Genomic DNA, 18771 nt, shown 5'->3' with positions numbered 1-18771 from the left:
TCAGAGTTGCTGTACATATTCTGTACATATTAACTCAGCAACAAACCTTAAAGGGATAGTGTATTATTTCACAATAGGATTTCCTTTGTATACATGTTGTTGTTGTTGAATCCTTCTAGTTGCGTCTGCTCTTCCTGACCCCATTAACTCAACTCCTTGTGACCCCCATTTGGGGTTTCTTGGCAAAGATACCGGAGTGGTTTGCCATTTCCTTCTCCAGTTCATTTTATAAATGGGGGAACTGAGGCAAACTGGGTTAAGTGACATGTCCAGGGTCACACAGCTAATAAATGTCTTGGCCAGATTTGAAAACAGGTCTTCCTTACTTCAGGCCATGTATTCTATCCCCTGTGCCATCTAGCTGCCCTTTTGTATTCATACCCATCTTTTTTTTTTTAAGATATTTTTCATGGGAACACTTACACATCATTCTAATCATAAAGTCAGTGGATTCATTCAAACTTTTAATTTGCAGTGTCTACAATACTGAGATTCTGACATTATAGTTTTCATTCTGTAGTATTCTATTATTAGCAGGGATCCAGGAGATCTGGAGTTCCTATGAATTACTCTTACAATGAGTTATTCAGATTAGTTCAGGTTTGATAGGAAGGGATTGCTTACTCAACAGAAGCAGCTAGGTGGTATCGAGTGCTGAGAGCCTGGAATCAGGAAGACTTGAGCTCAAATTTGACTTTAGTCACTTATTAGCTGTGTTCCTAGGCAGGTCACTTAACCTCTCTTTGCCTCAGTGTGTTCAGCTATAAAATGGGCATAATAATAGCACTTAACCTTAGAGGATTGTTGTATGATCAAATGAGATGCTATTTGTGAAGTGCTTAGCACAGTGTCTGTCACATAGTAGTTGCTATATAAGGGCTAGCTGTAATAATCATTATTTGATGTAATTATGATTTATTGTAATATTTTATTACAATAATAGTTGTTTTTATTGTAAGTATAGCTCAGTTTATATTTACCTTCAGGGAAGTCTAAACCACAGGCTGTTTCTATGAGACCTGGATGGGGATGGGGGAAATGGGATGTGCAAGACTGTGGGAAAGAGAACTTACTAGAATGTTAAAGCAAAATCACTGGTATGTAAATAGCAGCCCGCCAAATTCAGTTCCTTTTAAAGGAGAGATAGTGGATTATTTGGGCACTTTTTGTGTTTTCTGTGTTTGTATGTGGTTTCCTATGAGTTCTTTGAGTTCTGCATTTTCTATAGAATGAAATAAAGATGCCCCATACTTACTTACTCATGTTTTTACTTGGACGGCCTACACCCACCCTGTGGAAGTTAATGTAGAGGTTTAATATCACCTGTAAAACCTTCCTGTTATTCCTTTCTAATTGTTTTATCAGAGTTGCTCTCAGTGGGCATATGGATTATTCTTTGACATTTTATATAGTAGTCATGTGAGCTGGTAGTTACTAATTTTATCTCAGTTGCCTTTTAATAACAAAAATAGCAATAGGGACTGGATCTAAGATTTTGCAAAGCTTAAGGAACTCCCAGACGAGGAATCTCTTCAAATGCATGTTTGGTATTTCCTTGTATATTACAGTCTTATTTGCTTATAGCATTGAGAGGTTCAAGTGACTTATCCAGAGTCATACAACCAGAACATATTGGAGGAAGCACTTGAACTCAGGTCCTCCTGATTCCAAGCCCTCTTCTTTGCGTATTATGCTTTCGGCCACTTAAAGCAAAAACAAGGTATGAAATGTTTCCCCATCTTTCATCTTTCCTTCACAGTTATATGTTGCTGTAGAACTCCTTTGTGTGAACTTGGCCTAGAGCTCCTTTCCCCTTCTTTTTTCCTTCAGCAATATTTCCATTTTCTATATATGTGACGCTAAAGTTCCAGTGTGATGGCTCCATTATCAAAGACAAAAAGTTCATTATAAAAACCTTAGGAGGTCTTTTCCATTCATGATTTATTTTTGGTATTCTTTCCAGTTTAATAATTAAATGTCTTCAGGTAGACTTTTCCTAGTTGGATTTCTCATTAAACTTTTTAAAAATACAGAGCATGCACATAGTAGGTGTTTAATACATGTTGAATCAAATAACGTGTATAAAGGACTGATATATAAAGTGTATAAAGGACACTGACCTTTTTTGGTCATATCTGCACATATTTAACATTAAAAAAATGTCCCCATCTGGGGCAGCCTAGTGGAAGCAGCAGCCAGGAGGACATCATTCCTCTTTCTCTCTTCACCTCTTCTCTCCTCAGGCTTTTCAGCTCTCATGAATTATTAGATGCTGGTGCCAGTGGGATGGTTCTTCTTACTGTTCTCTTTCTCATCTCAGGCTTCTCAGAACCCATGGAGGAAGAGTCAGAAGGTAACTTTAGAGGTCATCTAGTCCAACTACCACCTAAAGCATAGATTTTCCCTACAGAGCTTTGTTAAATAATCATCTTGCCTCTGCTTGAAGGTCTTCAGTGATGAGGAATCCTCTGAGCCTCAAGCTATCTTTGCATTTTTGGAAAGATAACAATTTAAGGAAAGTTTTCCTTATGTCAAGCTGAAATCTACTTCTTTAATGTCTACCCATTGAATCCACCGTTGCTTTCTGCCCTCTAATGCCAAGCAGAACAATTCCAATTTCTCTTCTTCATGAAAATTCATTCAACATCTGTAGGTAGTGGTCATGCACATTCTAAGTCTAATTTTTCCTGAGCCAAACTGTCCACTTCTTTCAGGTGGTTCTCAAATGCCATGATTTTGAGTCCCTTTACATTCCTTGTTCTTTTTTTGATGCACTCCATCTTGTCTCTTCATTCTTCATGTTGTCTTGCTTTTATTTGTACCATACTGCCATTTGTTTCATGTCATTAATGTTCCTGTTAATTTTCAGTAGCTTAGGAAAGCTTTGTTTTACAATTGATAAATGACGTCAAATCATCCATGTAGAATGAATGGATGACACATAGTGCATAATGCAACAGTCCTTTTACCCAACCCCACCCCTCCTCACCTCCAAGCATTCAATTAATTCTAGTCCTTCCCAGTTACTTCCAGGATTAAGATAGAAAATCCTCTTTTTAAAAACCCTTTAAACCTTCCCTCTCAGCCCCACCTTTCTAGTCTTCTTACATCTTATTCTCCTCTACATAACCCTATAATCCAGTGACACTTGCCTCCTTGCTCTTCCTTTTGGAAGGCAATCTTATTTCCCTGGACTGGACATTTTCACCGAATGTTCCCTATTCCTAGAATGCTCTCCTTTCTCATCTCCACCTCTTAGCTTCCCTGAGTTCTTTCAGGTCTTAGCTAAAGTCCCATTTTCTATAAGATGCCTTTCATAAACCCATCTTAATCTTAGTGCCTTCCCTCTAAGATTTTCCACATTTTACCCTGTATATATCTATACACAGCTGTTTTCATGTTGTCTTTCCCATTTAGCTGTGAACTCCTTGAGAACAGGGACTGTTTTTTCCCCATTCTTTGTATCCCTGGTGCTGAACACAGTACCTGGCATGTAGTAGGTCCTAATAAATCCTTATTGCCTAATTGCATTTTAATTACTTCTCCTGGGCAATTCCTCATGGTGGTACAGAATACTCAGACCCACCGTATACCTTTCCATTACCCTTTGAGTGATCCTCAACTTTATTTCCAAAAACCGCGTAAGTGTACAAATTGGAAATGCTAAAAGGTATGATGTAATAAAGGCAAAGAAGAGATCCTAGCTAAATACTTTAGGAAAATTTGAAAAGAATACATCTAAATTGGAAAATGCTATCCACATCCAGAGAAAGAACTATGGAGTTTGAATGCAGATTGAAGCATACTATTTGCTCTTTTTTTTTCTTCTGTTTTTTTTTCTTTCTTGTGGTTCCCTCGATTGGTTCTAATTCGTCTTTACAACATGACTAATGTGAAAATATGTTTAATAGGAATGTATATGTAGAGTCTATATTAGATTGCACACCATCTTGGGGAGGGAGGCAGAAGGGAGGAGGAGAAAATTTAAAACTCAAAAACTTATGGAAGTGATTGTTGAAAACTAAAAATAAATTAATTAATTAAAATTAAAAATATATAAAATAACTCCCAGGGGGAAAAAAAAGAATATGTCTAATTTAGGAGAAGTCCTGGAAGACTTCATGGAAGAGATAATAGGTCAGCTTTGCCTTGAAGGAATAAAATAATTTCAGCAGGTAGAGGTAAGGAACCTGACTTTAGGTCCAGTCCTTTATTGACTGCGCTGGATGACCACTATAGTAATATTAATATAGAACTGTGCTTAAGGTGTATAGTGTGTCCCCAAAATCTTATTGCAGTTTCAAGTTATTAAGTCTTTGGGACACCCTGTTTTGTGAGTTATATAGGCCCTTGTGGGCTGGTTTAAAACCTGACATTATTTCTGTAGAAAAATATAGTTCCTAACATCACATTTAAAAACAAACTTTTGGAATACAAAGCACTGGTAAAATGTAGAGTACTTCCTGTGCAATGCAAGATACAGGGTAAGAGTTTCACATTGTTTTAATCATTGAAAATAATTGAAGATAACCTATTGTCTTTGAACTTAAGATACACAAATACTAGAATAAAATTCATGGTGGTCCATTTATTCCTATTGCTTCTGTGTGCCTGAAAGTCTTCCTTCTTATGTTGTATTGGATCAAATGAGATATTTGTAAAGCAGTTGGTGTTGTACCTGGCGCACAGTAGATGCAAGGAATAAATTACCTCCCCGCTCCCATCTTTTCTTGGTATTGCCCCACCCCGTAGAAATTGTATATTACAAGCATAGTAGCTTCTTTGGTTTGTCTCTTTCCTAATTTCATTTGTGTTTCTGGATTCTTAGCTTTGGAAGCTGTAGTTAAGTTGAAAGGTAGTCTAAGTGGGAGGATAAGGAGCATTTTTATGTAGACCTATAAACTTACTTTTTTCTTTCTTTTTTTGATTGTCAGCTCATGGTCAGGGAAGTTCTTTTTAAAGCTTAATCAAAGGTTTAAGGTAGTTAAGCAATACAGAGTCGAGAAACAAATAAAATGAGAAGCTTATTTTTCTCAGTAATAACATTCTTCAATCAAAATGATGTTTGAGATAAGATAAAGTTATATGACTAATCTTTATTCATGTTTTATTTTTTTTTTTAAATCTTGAGATAGATTTGTCTAAGTTTCTGCTTCTTTTATTTGCCAAGATATCCTCCATTTAACCTGCCGTTTAGTACTTGGTCTATTAAAGGAAAGGGCCCTTATGCCTGAAAAGCAGGAGTGTTCCTGGGACTGTTTGTGGTGGTGGTGGCGGTGGTGGGGAAACCCTTTTGCAACATTTTGCTTTTGCTTAGAATTTAAACATCCTCTGCCAGTCATCCTAGTTCTGTATGTCCTCTGATAATAAAATTTATTAAATGAGCATTTTCCTCAATTTAGTTAACATTTATTGGATGCCTAAGAGCCACTCAAATGCTCTAGTCATATGAAAGAATATTTGAATTTTTAGTATATTTTAATATAGATACATACTTTCTAAAAGTAAATATCTTATCCATTTTGCCTGATAGGTCTTATAGCTGAGCTCTTTTTTCCACTGTTATTGACATTGTTTATTTATTTCTTAAAATCATTATTTACTGAGAAATAAATTATTTAAAATGATGTTTTGTGGTTAGTTTTAGGTAAAAGTAAAAGGAAGGCAAATCAGCTTTCTGGGAACATGTTTTAATGTTGCAGCATGTGACTCTTATCAAGATTTACTTATACCACATACTGTGAAATTAAACGTTTGTTAGTGAATGAGGATGGACATTTTAGACTCATTTTGTGATAATACTGTGTCAACAACTGTTAAGTTAGTCTTTTTATCCTTGGGTTTCTAATAGCTACTGGAGAGGTGAGCCTGATATGTTAAGATTATCTATAGATAAGATCTCAACTAGGCAGCTCAAAGTTCAGAGGAGATCATTACCTTCAAGGACAGAAATAACTGAGTTTGTTATCCATCAATATATAACAGAAGTTCAAATGAAAAATATTTATATAGACAAGGTAATATATCACTTTCCAGCAATTAGAGGTAATCCTAGGAGCTTAGAGCTGGTAGTATCATTGTTGTTTGTCCTTCGTTCTCAAAGAGGAACATGACATCAGGAAGGTGATGTCATGACTTGCAAGTGAGTTGGATTTAAGTGAGGCAGAGCTGTGCAGTCACCGGCTTCACTCTCTCCTCTGGAGCCATCTGGATCCAGTGCCAAAATATAGATCAGGATGACTGGAAATGGCCCCAGATTGGGAGGCTTTGGCCTTTTTAAGCTAAGGTCTTTCCCGGGTCTCAGTTTGTCTGCCCATTCAGTGATTAAGGGTAGGTAAGAAATGAGGCAAAGAATGGCCTTTTTTTACTTAGTCACAAACAAAACAAAATGAAAAAGTCAGTCTTGGAGGGAAAGGCCCTCGAGGTTTCTGACTGAAACAGAAACAATTGCTATTTAATACTCACTTTGAGCCATCAGAACCCAAACAATGACCCAGTGAGGCTTGGGCTGGGACCTATTGTTGGCCAATTAATGAGGGCCAAAGTGATTTTGGTTTAAGGAATGGTCTTTAAAAAAGAAATCTAGCCTGTAAACCCCAAGATATCTTGTGAGGTTTCAGTGATCAAAATTTATATTCCTTTGGGCAGAGCACCTGCAGGTGAGAGTATGATTCCCCATGTGGAGAAAGGAAGCTGAGGGAAAGAAGGAGGGAGAGAGAAAGAAGGAAGGCAGGAAAGAAGGAAAAAAAGAAGGAAGGAAGGATGGAAGATAGCAATGTCAGTTTTGCAGCTGTGTGGAGGATGGTTTGAAAAGGGAAAAGACAAGGAAAGGATTCCAATTAGGAAGTTATTGCAGTAGTTGAGGTAGGGGTTAGATATACAGCCTGAGCTAGAGTGTTGTCTGTGAGGGTGGGTATAAAGGGACAGTTGTAAAAGTAGATTCTACCTGTTGAGTTAGAATCAGTAAGACTTGGCAGTTGATTTGATATAAAGGATGAGTGAGAGTCATGGATCACATATAATTCCTAAGTTACAAACTTGGGTGATTGGAAAGGTGGAAGTGATTTTAACAGGATTAGAGATGGTAGGAAAAGAAGCTTTATTTTGGGGATAACAGAGATAGAATCTTAAACATGTTCCAATTTTGGACATTCCATTTTGCATATGTAATTTCTATTTGGATATCGAGATACCTACAGAGAATCCAGTTGGAGATGTCCAATAAGCAGTTGCTAATATTAGCCTGCAGTTCAGAAGAGAGACTATGGCTGGATATATGGATTCAGGTGACATTTGCATAGAAATGATAGTTGAACTCATGGGAGCTGATGATATTACTTGGAGAAAAAGTACAGAGGAGAAAGAGATGAGGAACTGGGATAAAGCTCTAAGGTGTACTCATAGAAAGTGAGTGAGCATGGTTGATGATGCAGCAAAGGAGACCTAGAAGTAGCAGAAGTCAAATAGAAACAGAAGAGATCAGTGTTACAAAAACCAAAGGAAAGGAGAGAATATATGGGAGGAGGGTTGGACAAGTGTCAGATGCTGCAGAAAGGTCAAGAATGATAAAGACTGAGAAAAGGCCAGTCCTGCATCCTTCCAAGCCTACTGGGTATAGTCCTAAAGCTTCATAATACCTTTTTAAACTATTCTTCCTTATACTGATCTATTACTTCTATGACTTTAAATTCCTTATTTTCAGTAATAACAATTATATTTATTCATGGGCATTTTCAGTTTTATTAAATGCGTTACATCTGTTATCCCATTTGACCATTAGAACAATTGTGTGAGGTAGATAGTACAAATAATATTCCCATTTTACAGAGTAAGAAACTGAGACTTAGAGAGTTTAAGTGACTTAACCAAGCTATTTAAATGTCAGACCTGGGATCCAAACTTAGGCCTTTTTACTCCAAGTCATTTAGTATTCTTTCTGCTACATCACAGATGTCTAATGTATCCTACAGCTTAGCCTTTTAATACTTCATAAAATCCATAATTTAGTCCTGTAGTTTAGCCCTTTAGTACTTCATAAAATCCATGATTCAATCAGTTTGAATGGTATAAATGTCCTTAAAAGTTTTTTGCAGTACACAGTAACAGCCACATTGTGCGATGACTAATATTGATAGACTTAACTCTTCTTAGCAATACAAGGATCTAAGACATCTCCAAAGGCCTCATGATGGAAAATGCTGTCCACATCCAAAGAAACAACTATGGAGTTTGAATGCAGAACGAAGCATACTATTTGCTATTTTTTTCTTCTGTTGTGTTTTGTTTCCTCTTTCTGATGGTTCCTCCTATTGGTTCTAATTCTTATCTACAACATCGCTAATGTGAAAATATGTTTAATAGGAAAAAATATATATATATATATTTATGTATAGCTTATATCAGATTGGGCGCCATCTTGGGGAGGGAGGAGGAGAAAAATTTAAAACTCAAAAGCTTATGAAAGTGATTGTTGATAATTCAAAATAAATTAATTAAAAATTAAAAAAAGAAAAAAAGTTTTTGAAGTAAAATAATAAATAATAACAGTTTTTTATTGCCATTTGGTAGCCAACCTTCTGGTGATGAATTTTCCTGTATTTAACTGGGTTGGTTATTAGAGGACAGACACATAATCTCTACCTGGGCAATAGTATTTTGCCATTGCTAAAGCTTGTAATCCTGATGACACAGCTACTCTTCAGAACCCAGATTTTCCCCTATATTATGGTAAAGTTTTGGAGTTAGATTTTAGTGAAGCGTTATTAGCACGTAATTGTTCTCTAATTATTTTGAGTGTTTTGATTTTTACTGCCTGCCAAGATTGGAAACTTTCTGAGCTACAGTTGTAGCTGTATTTGAAGCTATTTTTCTATAACCTTCTCTTCCTCACTCCACATAGAATACTACAAAGTACATACATGTTTAATAAGTATTTCTTGCATGATTTATATGCCTGTTTGTTTTAGAAGGATATTTTTTATGATGCTCTTGTTATTTTTACCACATTTGGATAAAGTTCCCATGTGTGTAAGGACTAGTGCTGTATCCTGAAAGAAGATGGGTTTTGTTCACGAGAAGGTTTTGTTTTTCCTTAGCATCGCAAGTCTTGTATTATGTTTGCATTCATTTTCCTTTAAAGAAAAAAAATCCTTTTGTAGTTACTTTTGATGTCATAATGTAATGCCATTAGCCCATTCAAAAAATGATCATGATGATGAGTTAGAAAATAAATATTGTCTCCATTTCCTGTAATATCTTTTAACTTAGAATATTTCATTAAATCATCTTTCTCACTTAAGTCAAACTAATAAGCATTTATTTAATACTACATATTTAAGCTGACTATGTTAATTTGTTCCTTTTCCATTAATTTCCATAGTTCAAGCTGTCATCCACGTTCTAATCATATAACCTTGATTTTTTTCTGCCAACCATTCCTGTTATTGGAATAATTGTCACTGCCTTGCTTTAAGAGTTTAAATGTTGCTTTTATTTCACCCTCTACCTTGGAACTAGATGAGGAACTAGGGAAAAGCTGTCATTTTTACCATCTCTGGTCTTTAAGGGTCTGTTTAACATTCATAGGTTCATTGTTCTCTGATACATGTGAAATGACTGAACAGATAGTATGCTATCATTTTCTATGTCAAATGACGGTGATAAAACTGTTACCTCAAGCTGGTTCTTGCTTTTATATTTCCTGAGAGGTGGTCAGTTATCAAGGTTGATTTGTTGATTCCAGTAAATGGAAGGCATTGTGATATAGTAGAAAGATATCTTGACTCTGCCACTGTACTGTGACCGTTGAAAAATTATTTCATCTTTCTGAAGCATGGTTTTCTCATCTAATAAATGTGGGAAGGACTTATAGGGTAGTAAGACAAAGTCAAGTCAACAAGCATTTATTGAGCGTACTAAATGCTGTGGGTACAAAAGAAAGCATTTTACAACCAGCAAAGGACTATATAAATTGGAGCTGTTATTATAAAATGTATTACAGAAAATATTTCAGAAACATGACTACAAAATGTTCCCAAATTTATAGCGCATAAGCAATATTTGAGGATGATCATGTGGGTATATGATAATATCCATGACAATTCACTGTATTTACTGTTTTCCCTTTATATTTTTTCCACATATAATCTGAAAGTTTCTTTAAATGTTGGGCAATTCATCTTCAACTATAGAATATGTAGTTATGACCTAGTATTCATATGGTGGTATTATTGTTATCTGTATGAAAATATTAGGCACACACATTCATTTGCATTAAATGTGTCTATAACCTATGCATGCCTACTGAAACTGTGCTGTATGTTCTTAGGCAATTTTTAAGTTCCCTTAAATTATTCTTTCTTAAGTTTATTATTTACTGATTTTCTTTTTCCTGTTGCTTGGAATCCATTTGTCGTTTAATCAAACCTGTACCAGAAGTATATGTATATGAAAGGAGCAAAAGATATGAAGAATGTGGTAAAGGGCAAGGGAGAAAAGGAACAGTCACCTCCATCCCTTGCTGAGAAGCTGTTAGACATTTCTAGTCTAGCCACAGATGGTGTAAAAGAGGTCAAGCAACGTCCGATCCTGTGTTACTTAACCGAGTCTACAAGAAGCCTTTGTTTGCATTCCACCTGACTGGTGTGTGTATGTACACATCCATATAGACTCAAAAACATCTCTCCTGCCTTTTCATCCACCCTGACCTACTCATGACCACTGAGTTAAAGCCTAGTTTGTATCTATCACAGGCAATTGACCTCTTCTATGTTTAGAAATGCTTATCTATGAAAAAGGATTTGCTAAGTAAATTATTAGAATAAACAAAATTACTCGATGGTATATAAATTACCAAGAGAACAGACAGAATTCCTCATTTAATATCACTTATTAAATCGAATACTGATTATTCTTACCTCTTCATAGTCGGTTTTCTTTGGACCTCTGCTATATAGCCTATGTCATTAATTATTTTGTGTTCAGATTTCTGTATTACTAGTGAATCTTACTTTAAATGAAAAATTCAAATTATAATGTATAAATGATTCTTCTTTTGCACATTGTATAAGCTTTCTTCATGCTTTTAAGATCTGACTTGCATTTATAAAACTGTTAACCAAAATTCTTTCAGCAATACATCAGTTATATGCAGCAAATTATGCAATTACCTTCAATTTTAAGTTTGTAATCACAGATTATAATATTATAAGAAAGATGCCTGCACTCTCTGTCTTTATTCTCATTTCTTCAGATGAGAGGCCTTGTTTTCTAATAAGCTCTATCAACTCATAAAACTGATTAGAATACTAGAATTCTGGAGCCAAAAGGGACGTGAGAGATCATCTAATATAATCTAATCTAATCTTTCATTTTGCTAATAAGGAAAATGAAGCCCATAAATGTTCTATGTATAACTAGATAGATTCCTGGTAATTGGCTCTTTACATTCACTATGCTGCCTCTAGAATAAAGTCATTGGAAAAAAATGGAAAAATTTCTCCATGAAGTTACTGATTTGGCAATTGCTTCTAATTTAAAAAAATATTAAAATTATTGCTGGAATTTGTTCTATAAACCAGAATGCTTACAAGATACTTTCTTCCTTTTGCTTCATGCAATTAATCTTTTTGTACATTGCCCCCTCCATTATTTCAAGTTGTGTTTGTATAGTTAAGTATTGAAGTTTTATAATTTATTAATTGCTGATTATGATTTTAATAAAGTAGTAACTTATTAAGTGCCTACTATAACACTATGTTAGGTTCTGGGGAGAGACAAATTTTAGATGGATTATTAGCCACCATGGAGCTTATAGATTAATAAGGCACATGTTATAAACATAGATTACCATAAAATACAATATTCCTTGATATGTGTATTAGATATTGTAAAACAAAGTTCTATGTGAGATGCAAAGAAATATTATTGGGCAGGTAAGGAGGTGGGACAAATCCAGGGAAGTCTTTGTAGGAAAAAAAAAAAAACAAACTCAGCATTTAAGTTGTATTTTAAAGGGTGGAAATTCAATGAGGAAGCAAAGAAAGGCTATTTCAGAGATAGAAAAGATATCCAAGAAGGCAGCTTGGATCATGTTTTGGTTTAGAGAGAAGCAGCACAGTTTGGGAAGATTGTAGAAGATATGGAGGGGAATAATATAAAATGTGATTGGAAGAGTATGGTGCCAGGCCAAAAAGTTTGAACTTAAGGAATCCCTAAATACATTTGAGCAGAAGAATAATACAAGCCGATCTCTGCTTAAGAGAGGTTATTCTTGCTGCATTGGAAAAGATGTATTAGAGAAAGAGTAGAGATATCAAAGGTCATCTGTTCCATATCAAAATATGGAGTGAATAGAAAATATTGAAAATATTTTCTGGTCAAGTTTTATTTTAAATCGTAGCCATAATATCTTAATCACTTGGAAGGTTTGTGATCGTTGAGGAAAATTAGACTGCTGTTGGCCTTTTAGGCTTCAGTGCTTGTTCATAACTGATACACTTACACATAATCAAGAGGTGGGAAGTGTATCTGGCTTTCAGCAGCAGAATTGAAGAGAAATATGTTTAACCAGGAAATGCCCTTAGTTTGTTAAGAGGGTCAGAAATGAAAAATCTTCTCTGGAGACTGATCAATACTAATAGATAAAATAAAGAATGATGTGCTCAATGAGATGTAGTTTAAATAGAGGAAATTTAATGGGAAGTGGCTACATTGGTAGCAGATGGACTTGCTTCCTGAATCTAAATCTTACTGGAAATCTTAGACCAGTTAAAATTTGTTCTTCAGATTCAGAGTCTGATAACCAAGGTGGATAAGGAGACTTGTTTATTTGACTGTGCTTTTGTGATTTTTGCAGATTTTTTTTCACCTGTTGATTTGGGATTTTTATTTTTTTACTAGGCTATTTTTATGATTCCCACAAATCCACCACCAACATTCCGGAAACCAGAACTTTGGTCTGATGAGTTCACAGATTTTGTCAAGAAGTGCTTAGTGAAGAGTCCTGAGCAGAGAGCCACAGCAACACAACTTTTGCAGGTCAGTACATACACTGCTCAAGGAGGTCACTTTGTTCCTGCCCCTCAATTTCCTGGCTTTCAGTCACAGCTGCTGTGAGTTTCATAATTCAGGAAACTTTAGTCCTTTAAACCTCCCAAGATGCACAGATTATAGCAGCTTCTCCCTCTTAAATCTTTTTTTGTCTTCTATCTTTTGCCTTGTTTTTTACCCCAATTTCCTTTCCATCCCATTTTTTGCCGTTAGAAAAAGTTAGCTACCCACTTTAATTTTATTTTAAAACAAAATTTTCAGAGGATTCTGAACCCTTGTGCTTTGTTCACATACTGCCCACAATGTTACTATTTCTAACATTTTCCTTCTAATATACTCTGAGTCAATTTCTCCTCTTCAGTCTTTTGTTATGCTATATGATATACATATATATTTATAATATAAATCTATATGTGAAATTCCCTTCATGAAAATTTGACAACTGCAGGCTTTCACAATTGATTTTCTATGGAAGAGTGCCTCTGCATTGTTGTGTAGATAACTGAAAGTGCAGCAAATATAAAAGTTGTGACTTAATAGAGCAAACTTTAGCCTTAATAGATCACCTCTATAATCATACAAGATTTTTTTATAGATATAGCCTCAGAAATAATTTTTATTCATCAACCTTCTGATTGTCAATATCAAGGTAGGCATAGAAGAGGGAGATATGCTTACCAAAGCTGTTCAATGCTGTCATGGAAGATAAATTGTTTAGAGTCCAATAGAAGGAGAATTCCCTAGAGTGAGTGAGGTCCTCCTGTGTACTGTTTCTGAATGAATTTTTCAGGGTCATCTCACTGAGATTTGTGGTCACTCAAAAGAAGTGTACAGAGTAATACATATAGAAAAAAGAAGTGAATGAAGAATTTATATTTCCAAATATGTGGCATGCATTTGCATTGATAATCAGACCATATATCTTGGACAGACACCAGATAGTCTCAAAATTGAAGAGGGTAGGCTGCTTTCCATCTAGGAAACTTCAGAACCTTCAACAATACAAGCTTCTCTCTGACTCCAAAAACATATCTTTTTTAAAAGCATTATTTTTCCAGTGTATCTGTGAATTATGGAACATTATGATCTCAAAATATCAAAATTGTGAATTATCCAAAGGGGAATGGAGAAAATGCATTGTGGGTAGGAGTAGCTTTCAATTGATTTTTAAATGGTGATTTACAAAGAAGAGGGGCATAAAAGACATTCTCCAGGCAATTAGGACCTGAAAAGTAGATGGATGTGTGTGAGAGTGAGAAGTAACAGATTGGTATCTTGAGTTCTTTACTGGTACCAGTGTCAAAAGCCACCAGCAAATGTCAAAAGATTTCAAAAGAACTAAAATAAAGCCTCTGGTGGATTAATTAGATCATCTATGGAGGATTTATGGGAGTACATGGACAAAAATCACAAAGAATGAGAAGATGTTTTGATCTGCATTATTAAAGGGAATACACACAATAATCACTAGCATTCATATAGTAGTGCTTTAAGGTTTTCAGAGAACTTTGTGTATGTTATTTCATTTGACCTCATAATAAGATCACAGATTCAGGTAAATGTTGAATTAAGTATGGAAATTTGAACTTATAAAATATGTTAGAAATATCATCATCATAATAACCAACATTTATATTGTGCTTTCAAGTTTTCAAAGTGCCTTCTGTGCGTTATCTCCTAACATCCTCCTAATAGGCCTTTGTGGTAGGTGCTACACTTCTGATGTTCCCCATTTTACAAGCCCTATTTAGAGGCTTAAGGAGTATGCAGCTCTGCATGACCTCAGGCATGTCACCTAAACTCCTTGGCTTCACTCACTTTCCTCATTTGTCAAATGAAGAATTGGACTCTATGGTCTCTGAGACCCTTTCCAGCTCAAGATCTGTCTTCCTATAAATAAGTGACTTGGGCATAGTCATATAGCTAGTAAGGGTGGAAAGTAACGATTTGAATCAGTCTTCCTGACTACAGATACAACATTTTATTCATTCAGCAAGCTTTTATTTTATTGTCTGCTATATGCTAGACACTGTTCTAGGTACTAAGACAAAATAGTCTCTATCCTCAGGGAGCTAATGTCCTTTTTGGGAGAGGGCAAGGAAACAGCTAAGTAAATACAGGACAAGCAGTTTCCAGGGTGGGAGGAAGGAAGGGACGAAATTGGAGGATTAGGATGGTTCTCTTGTAGGAGGTGACTCTTGAACTGACCCATAAAGAAAGTTAAGAATTCTAAGACACAGAGGTGAGAAAGGAGTACATTTTATGCATGAGTGACAATCCCTTCAAAGACATGGAGACAAGAGATTCAGGAAACAGCAAGTAGGTCAGTTTTGTGTCTGAAGAAGTTGTATTCAATAAGTTATAGATTAAAAATGATTTTTAACTTTGTAAATGGATTTCCATGAAAATGCCTCTTAATTATGATTTCCTGTTATATGTTTAAAAAAAAAAGAACTTTTCAAGAACTTCTCTAATACCTTGTCACAGTACAAAACCTGGGTATGCCATTGGGGATCACACTCTCTGTCAGTTTCTGCCAGACTATAAAAGCTTCAGATACAGTGTAGGTGCCACACTGTGTCTTATGCTTGAACATCAGCTTTGCTAAGGACGAAGAAATTACTCAGTAGAAAACTGATCCCTGAGTAAATGCAACATTGGGCCATGGTAACCCATGAACTTCAATGAGTTTAGATCTGTGAAGGGAGCATCTATACCAGTTATAAATGCTGATACTGTATATCTCTTTTCATTTTTCTAACTATTTTACATCCATCATCTCATTTGCTCCTCATAGCATCCCCATCAGATAGAGACTATAGATACTATTATTCTTGTTTTGTGAGAGTGACTTTTTTTATGGTCACAGAGCAAGTTAAGTGTCAAAGGGAGAATTTGAACTTAGATTTTCCCAATTTCAAGCCAAGCACTCTATCGATTATACCATTGTTTAGTGTCATGATATAATCACAGACTAACTTGATTTCAAAGCCTTACCAGTATTATCCATTATACTTTCATTGGGCAACCATATATATGATGTTATGTGTAATTTTATTTCTCTAGTGGCCAGTTACTTAGAAAACCAATCAGAAATCAAAGAGAGGAGAAATATGGTAAATTTGAGACTGTTGTCTTATTTTGGCTAAACCTTTTCAGTTAATTAAAGCTCTCTTAAAACCCTTTTTAGAGAGTTCACTTTTATGCTTTATTTCACCTGTCCAGAAAGAAATGATTTTTCAACTTCTCTCCATCTATTTCTAAGGCAAACTGAGTAATGTAAAATTTTTTGACCTATATAATTTTTTTACATATTCTAAATTTATTTTTAAAAACTTAAATTGTACTGATTTCACATTTATAACAATTAAGAATGCAAAAAAAGGATTTAGGTTGGTAAAGTTTAAATGATTGAGCCAACTCTTCAAACTACCCTAACCTCTTTGGAAAGGCCAATTAACATAAAATGATTGATAGCTTGATTATGAACTATTCCCATGCCTTTTCATTCAAGTAGTTGCTCTAAGTACTTCCACACTTTCTTAATTTAATTTTTGTTACTTTGTGTACTACACAAAATCTTACTCCCATGTCTTATCCAGGAGGCATAGAGGTGACCCTGGATTCTTAGTCTCTTACATGAGGAAGTATTAATGGCAAGGAAAACAAAAAGGACTGATGATAGTAGCAGTATAACTGGGTACCAAAAAGAAATCCAGGCTGCAGGCAACATAGTTTCAAAAGCATTGAAGGATAAATTCTTGAGATGTCTGAACAGTAAGATACGTAATAACTAGGGTAATCACACATGATATTGCTATTGATTAAGGATGTCAAAAATTACTATATATCGTATATATTATCTGATATCTATAAAGTCTTTTTTATCTTTTTTCATAGAAATATTTACTTTTTAATGTGTAATCACAAATATATACATTTATTTCCCTAACATGTGGGAGTTATAACCCTTCCACTTTCGTGTACCACCTTAGTCTTTGCGGAGGGAAAAGTCATACCTTAGACCTGTTAGAGAGCACAGTCCCAGTTTAAAGTCCAAAACTTCCCTTGGCCTCAGGTTCAAGGTACCATGTCTTCCGTGGTAGGCTGACTATCTGCACCTTCCTGTCTGGCTCCAAGGTCATCATGGTTCTAACTCCTGGGTCCTATGTAGATCACCTCTGCCACCTGAAACTGAGGAGAACAAACAGCACAGAACAGAAACAAACACTCCCAGGCCCATTTCTCAGAGGCAGGGCAAAAGAGGGAGAGCAGGGGAAGAAAGTCTTTCCTCTCTCACCAATTCAGTTCATGGCATCCATGCTGCAGGCGAACTGTGATTTTCACTCTCTGGACACACCATATAAGGATGGCCGAAAAGAACAGAAGAAAGTTCTCTAAATGTCTTTATGAGAATGAGTAAAATACATATCAAAGTTAGCTTTGCTGAAAACATAAATGGAATTGATAGATTTTCACAAATTATTTTCTGCAGCAGACTACATCTTTATGGTCATGTAGCTCACTGAAAGGTGCAGAAAATGGTACATTGTGATTATTATTAGCTGATAATTAATATGTATATATGTATATATGTATGTGTGTGTATACACACACACACACACACACACACACACATATATATGTCTGTTTGGTTTGGTAAAGCAAAATATATCCTTAAAGGTTCTCCTCCAAGAATGTCTCCCATTAATGTATTAAGATCATAAAACAAGATATACTGTTAGAAATAACAATAGAGATAATAACTCTTTTCAACAGTCTTCCCCTTCAGTGTCATTATCACTGAGGATGTCTTACCTAGGGGTACCAGTGTTGCATTCAGGCATTTGGTTATCCCTTGCTCATGTTACTTGACCAGAACATCTTTTTTCTGATTATACAATTCCCAGATGATATCTTTTATGATACTTCTTGCATATATCACCATTGATAATATGCTTCAGCCTACTTAATGTCTACTGTGTACCCCTCTGTTGTCTAATGAGGCATCTGCAGTTTTGTTTCTTTGGACATCATGGTGTTATATGGATGCAAGTCAAGTAACATTATCAAAAGAACTTTGTACTAAAAAAGAGAGTGTTGGTGTTAAGCAGTCACTTGAGCAACTTATGCAATAAGAGGGAGGGCTTGTAAGCATAATACAAGGAAGGGAGTAAAGGGGTCAAAGGAGAGTAGACAAAGTGCTCTAGGAAAATTTGAGAAGGGAGAGGTATCACTAACAACTCAAGGGATCAGGTAAGGCTTTAAGTAACTACTTAGTTTCCACATTGACATTTTCAGGCTAATAAAATTTAACTTGATTTAGACTGTATTTATATAAGAGCATCTGACTGGGATTAAGTAAAAAATGTGGACAGATTCATTGATTGCAGCTTGTGCTTTGTATTAGGGGTGGAGAGATAGTATTGATAAATGTACGTGTTGCTAGTTAAGTGTTTCCTGGCAAAAATATATTGGGAGTCTACAGATTTTTTTTCTTAAGCCTCAAACTAATATGATACTTCTCTAATTTGAAATTTCTTTTTGTTTTTAAAATATTTTGTTATTATTAAGATATATGCTGATATTACTATTTACATTTTGCATTTGAGGACATTTTATTAATTGACATTAACTATTGGAATAATATGTTGGACTTTGGTTTCCCATTTTTGTTTTGCTAGATGAAATTAGGTAGAATCCTTTTTCTTAATTTTCAGA

General features: G+C 35.2%; 1 protein-coding gene across 2 annotated transcripts in view; it reads left to right on the top strand.

Annotated features, from left to right (window-relative positions):
* The window catches only part of STK3 (serine/threonine kinase 3), a 447757-nt gene that overhangs the window by 229396 nt on the left and 199590 nt on the right, over window positions 1-18771 (top strand). For both annotated transcript variants that reach the window (XM_027850026.1, XM_027850025.1), the window contains one exon: window positions 12901-13038. In XM_027850026.1, coding sequence (XP_027705827.1) covers window positions 12901-13038 — 138 coding nt within the window. The remainder of the gene's footprint in view (window positions 1-12900; window positions 13039-18771) is intronic.

The sequence above is a fragment of the Vombatus ursinus genome, unplaced genomic scaffold, assembly GCF_900497805.2.
Source record: "Vombatus ursinus unplaced genomic scaffold, bare-nosed wombat genome assembly UNPS02008961.1, whole genome shotgun sequence".
NCBI lineage: Eukaryota > Metazoa > Chordata > Mammalia > Diprotodontia > Vombatidae > Vombatus > Vombatus ursinus.
The sequence above is the reverse complement of the archived record's forward strand: the minus strand, read 5'-3'. Positions and strand labels throughout refer to the sequence as shown.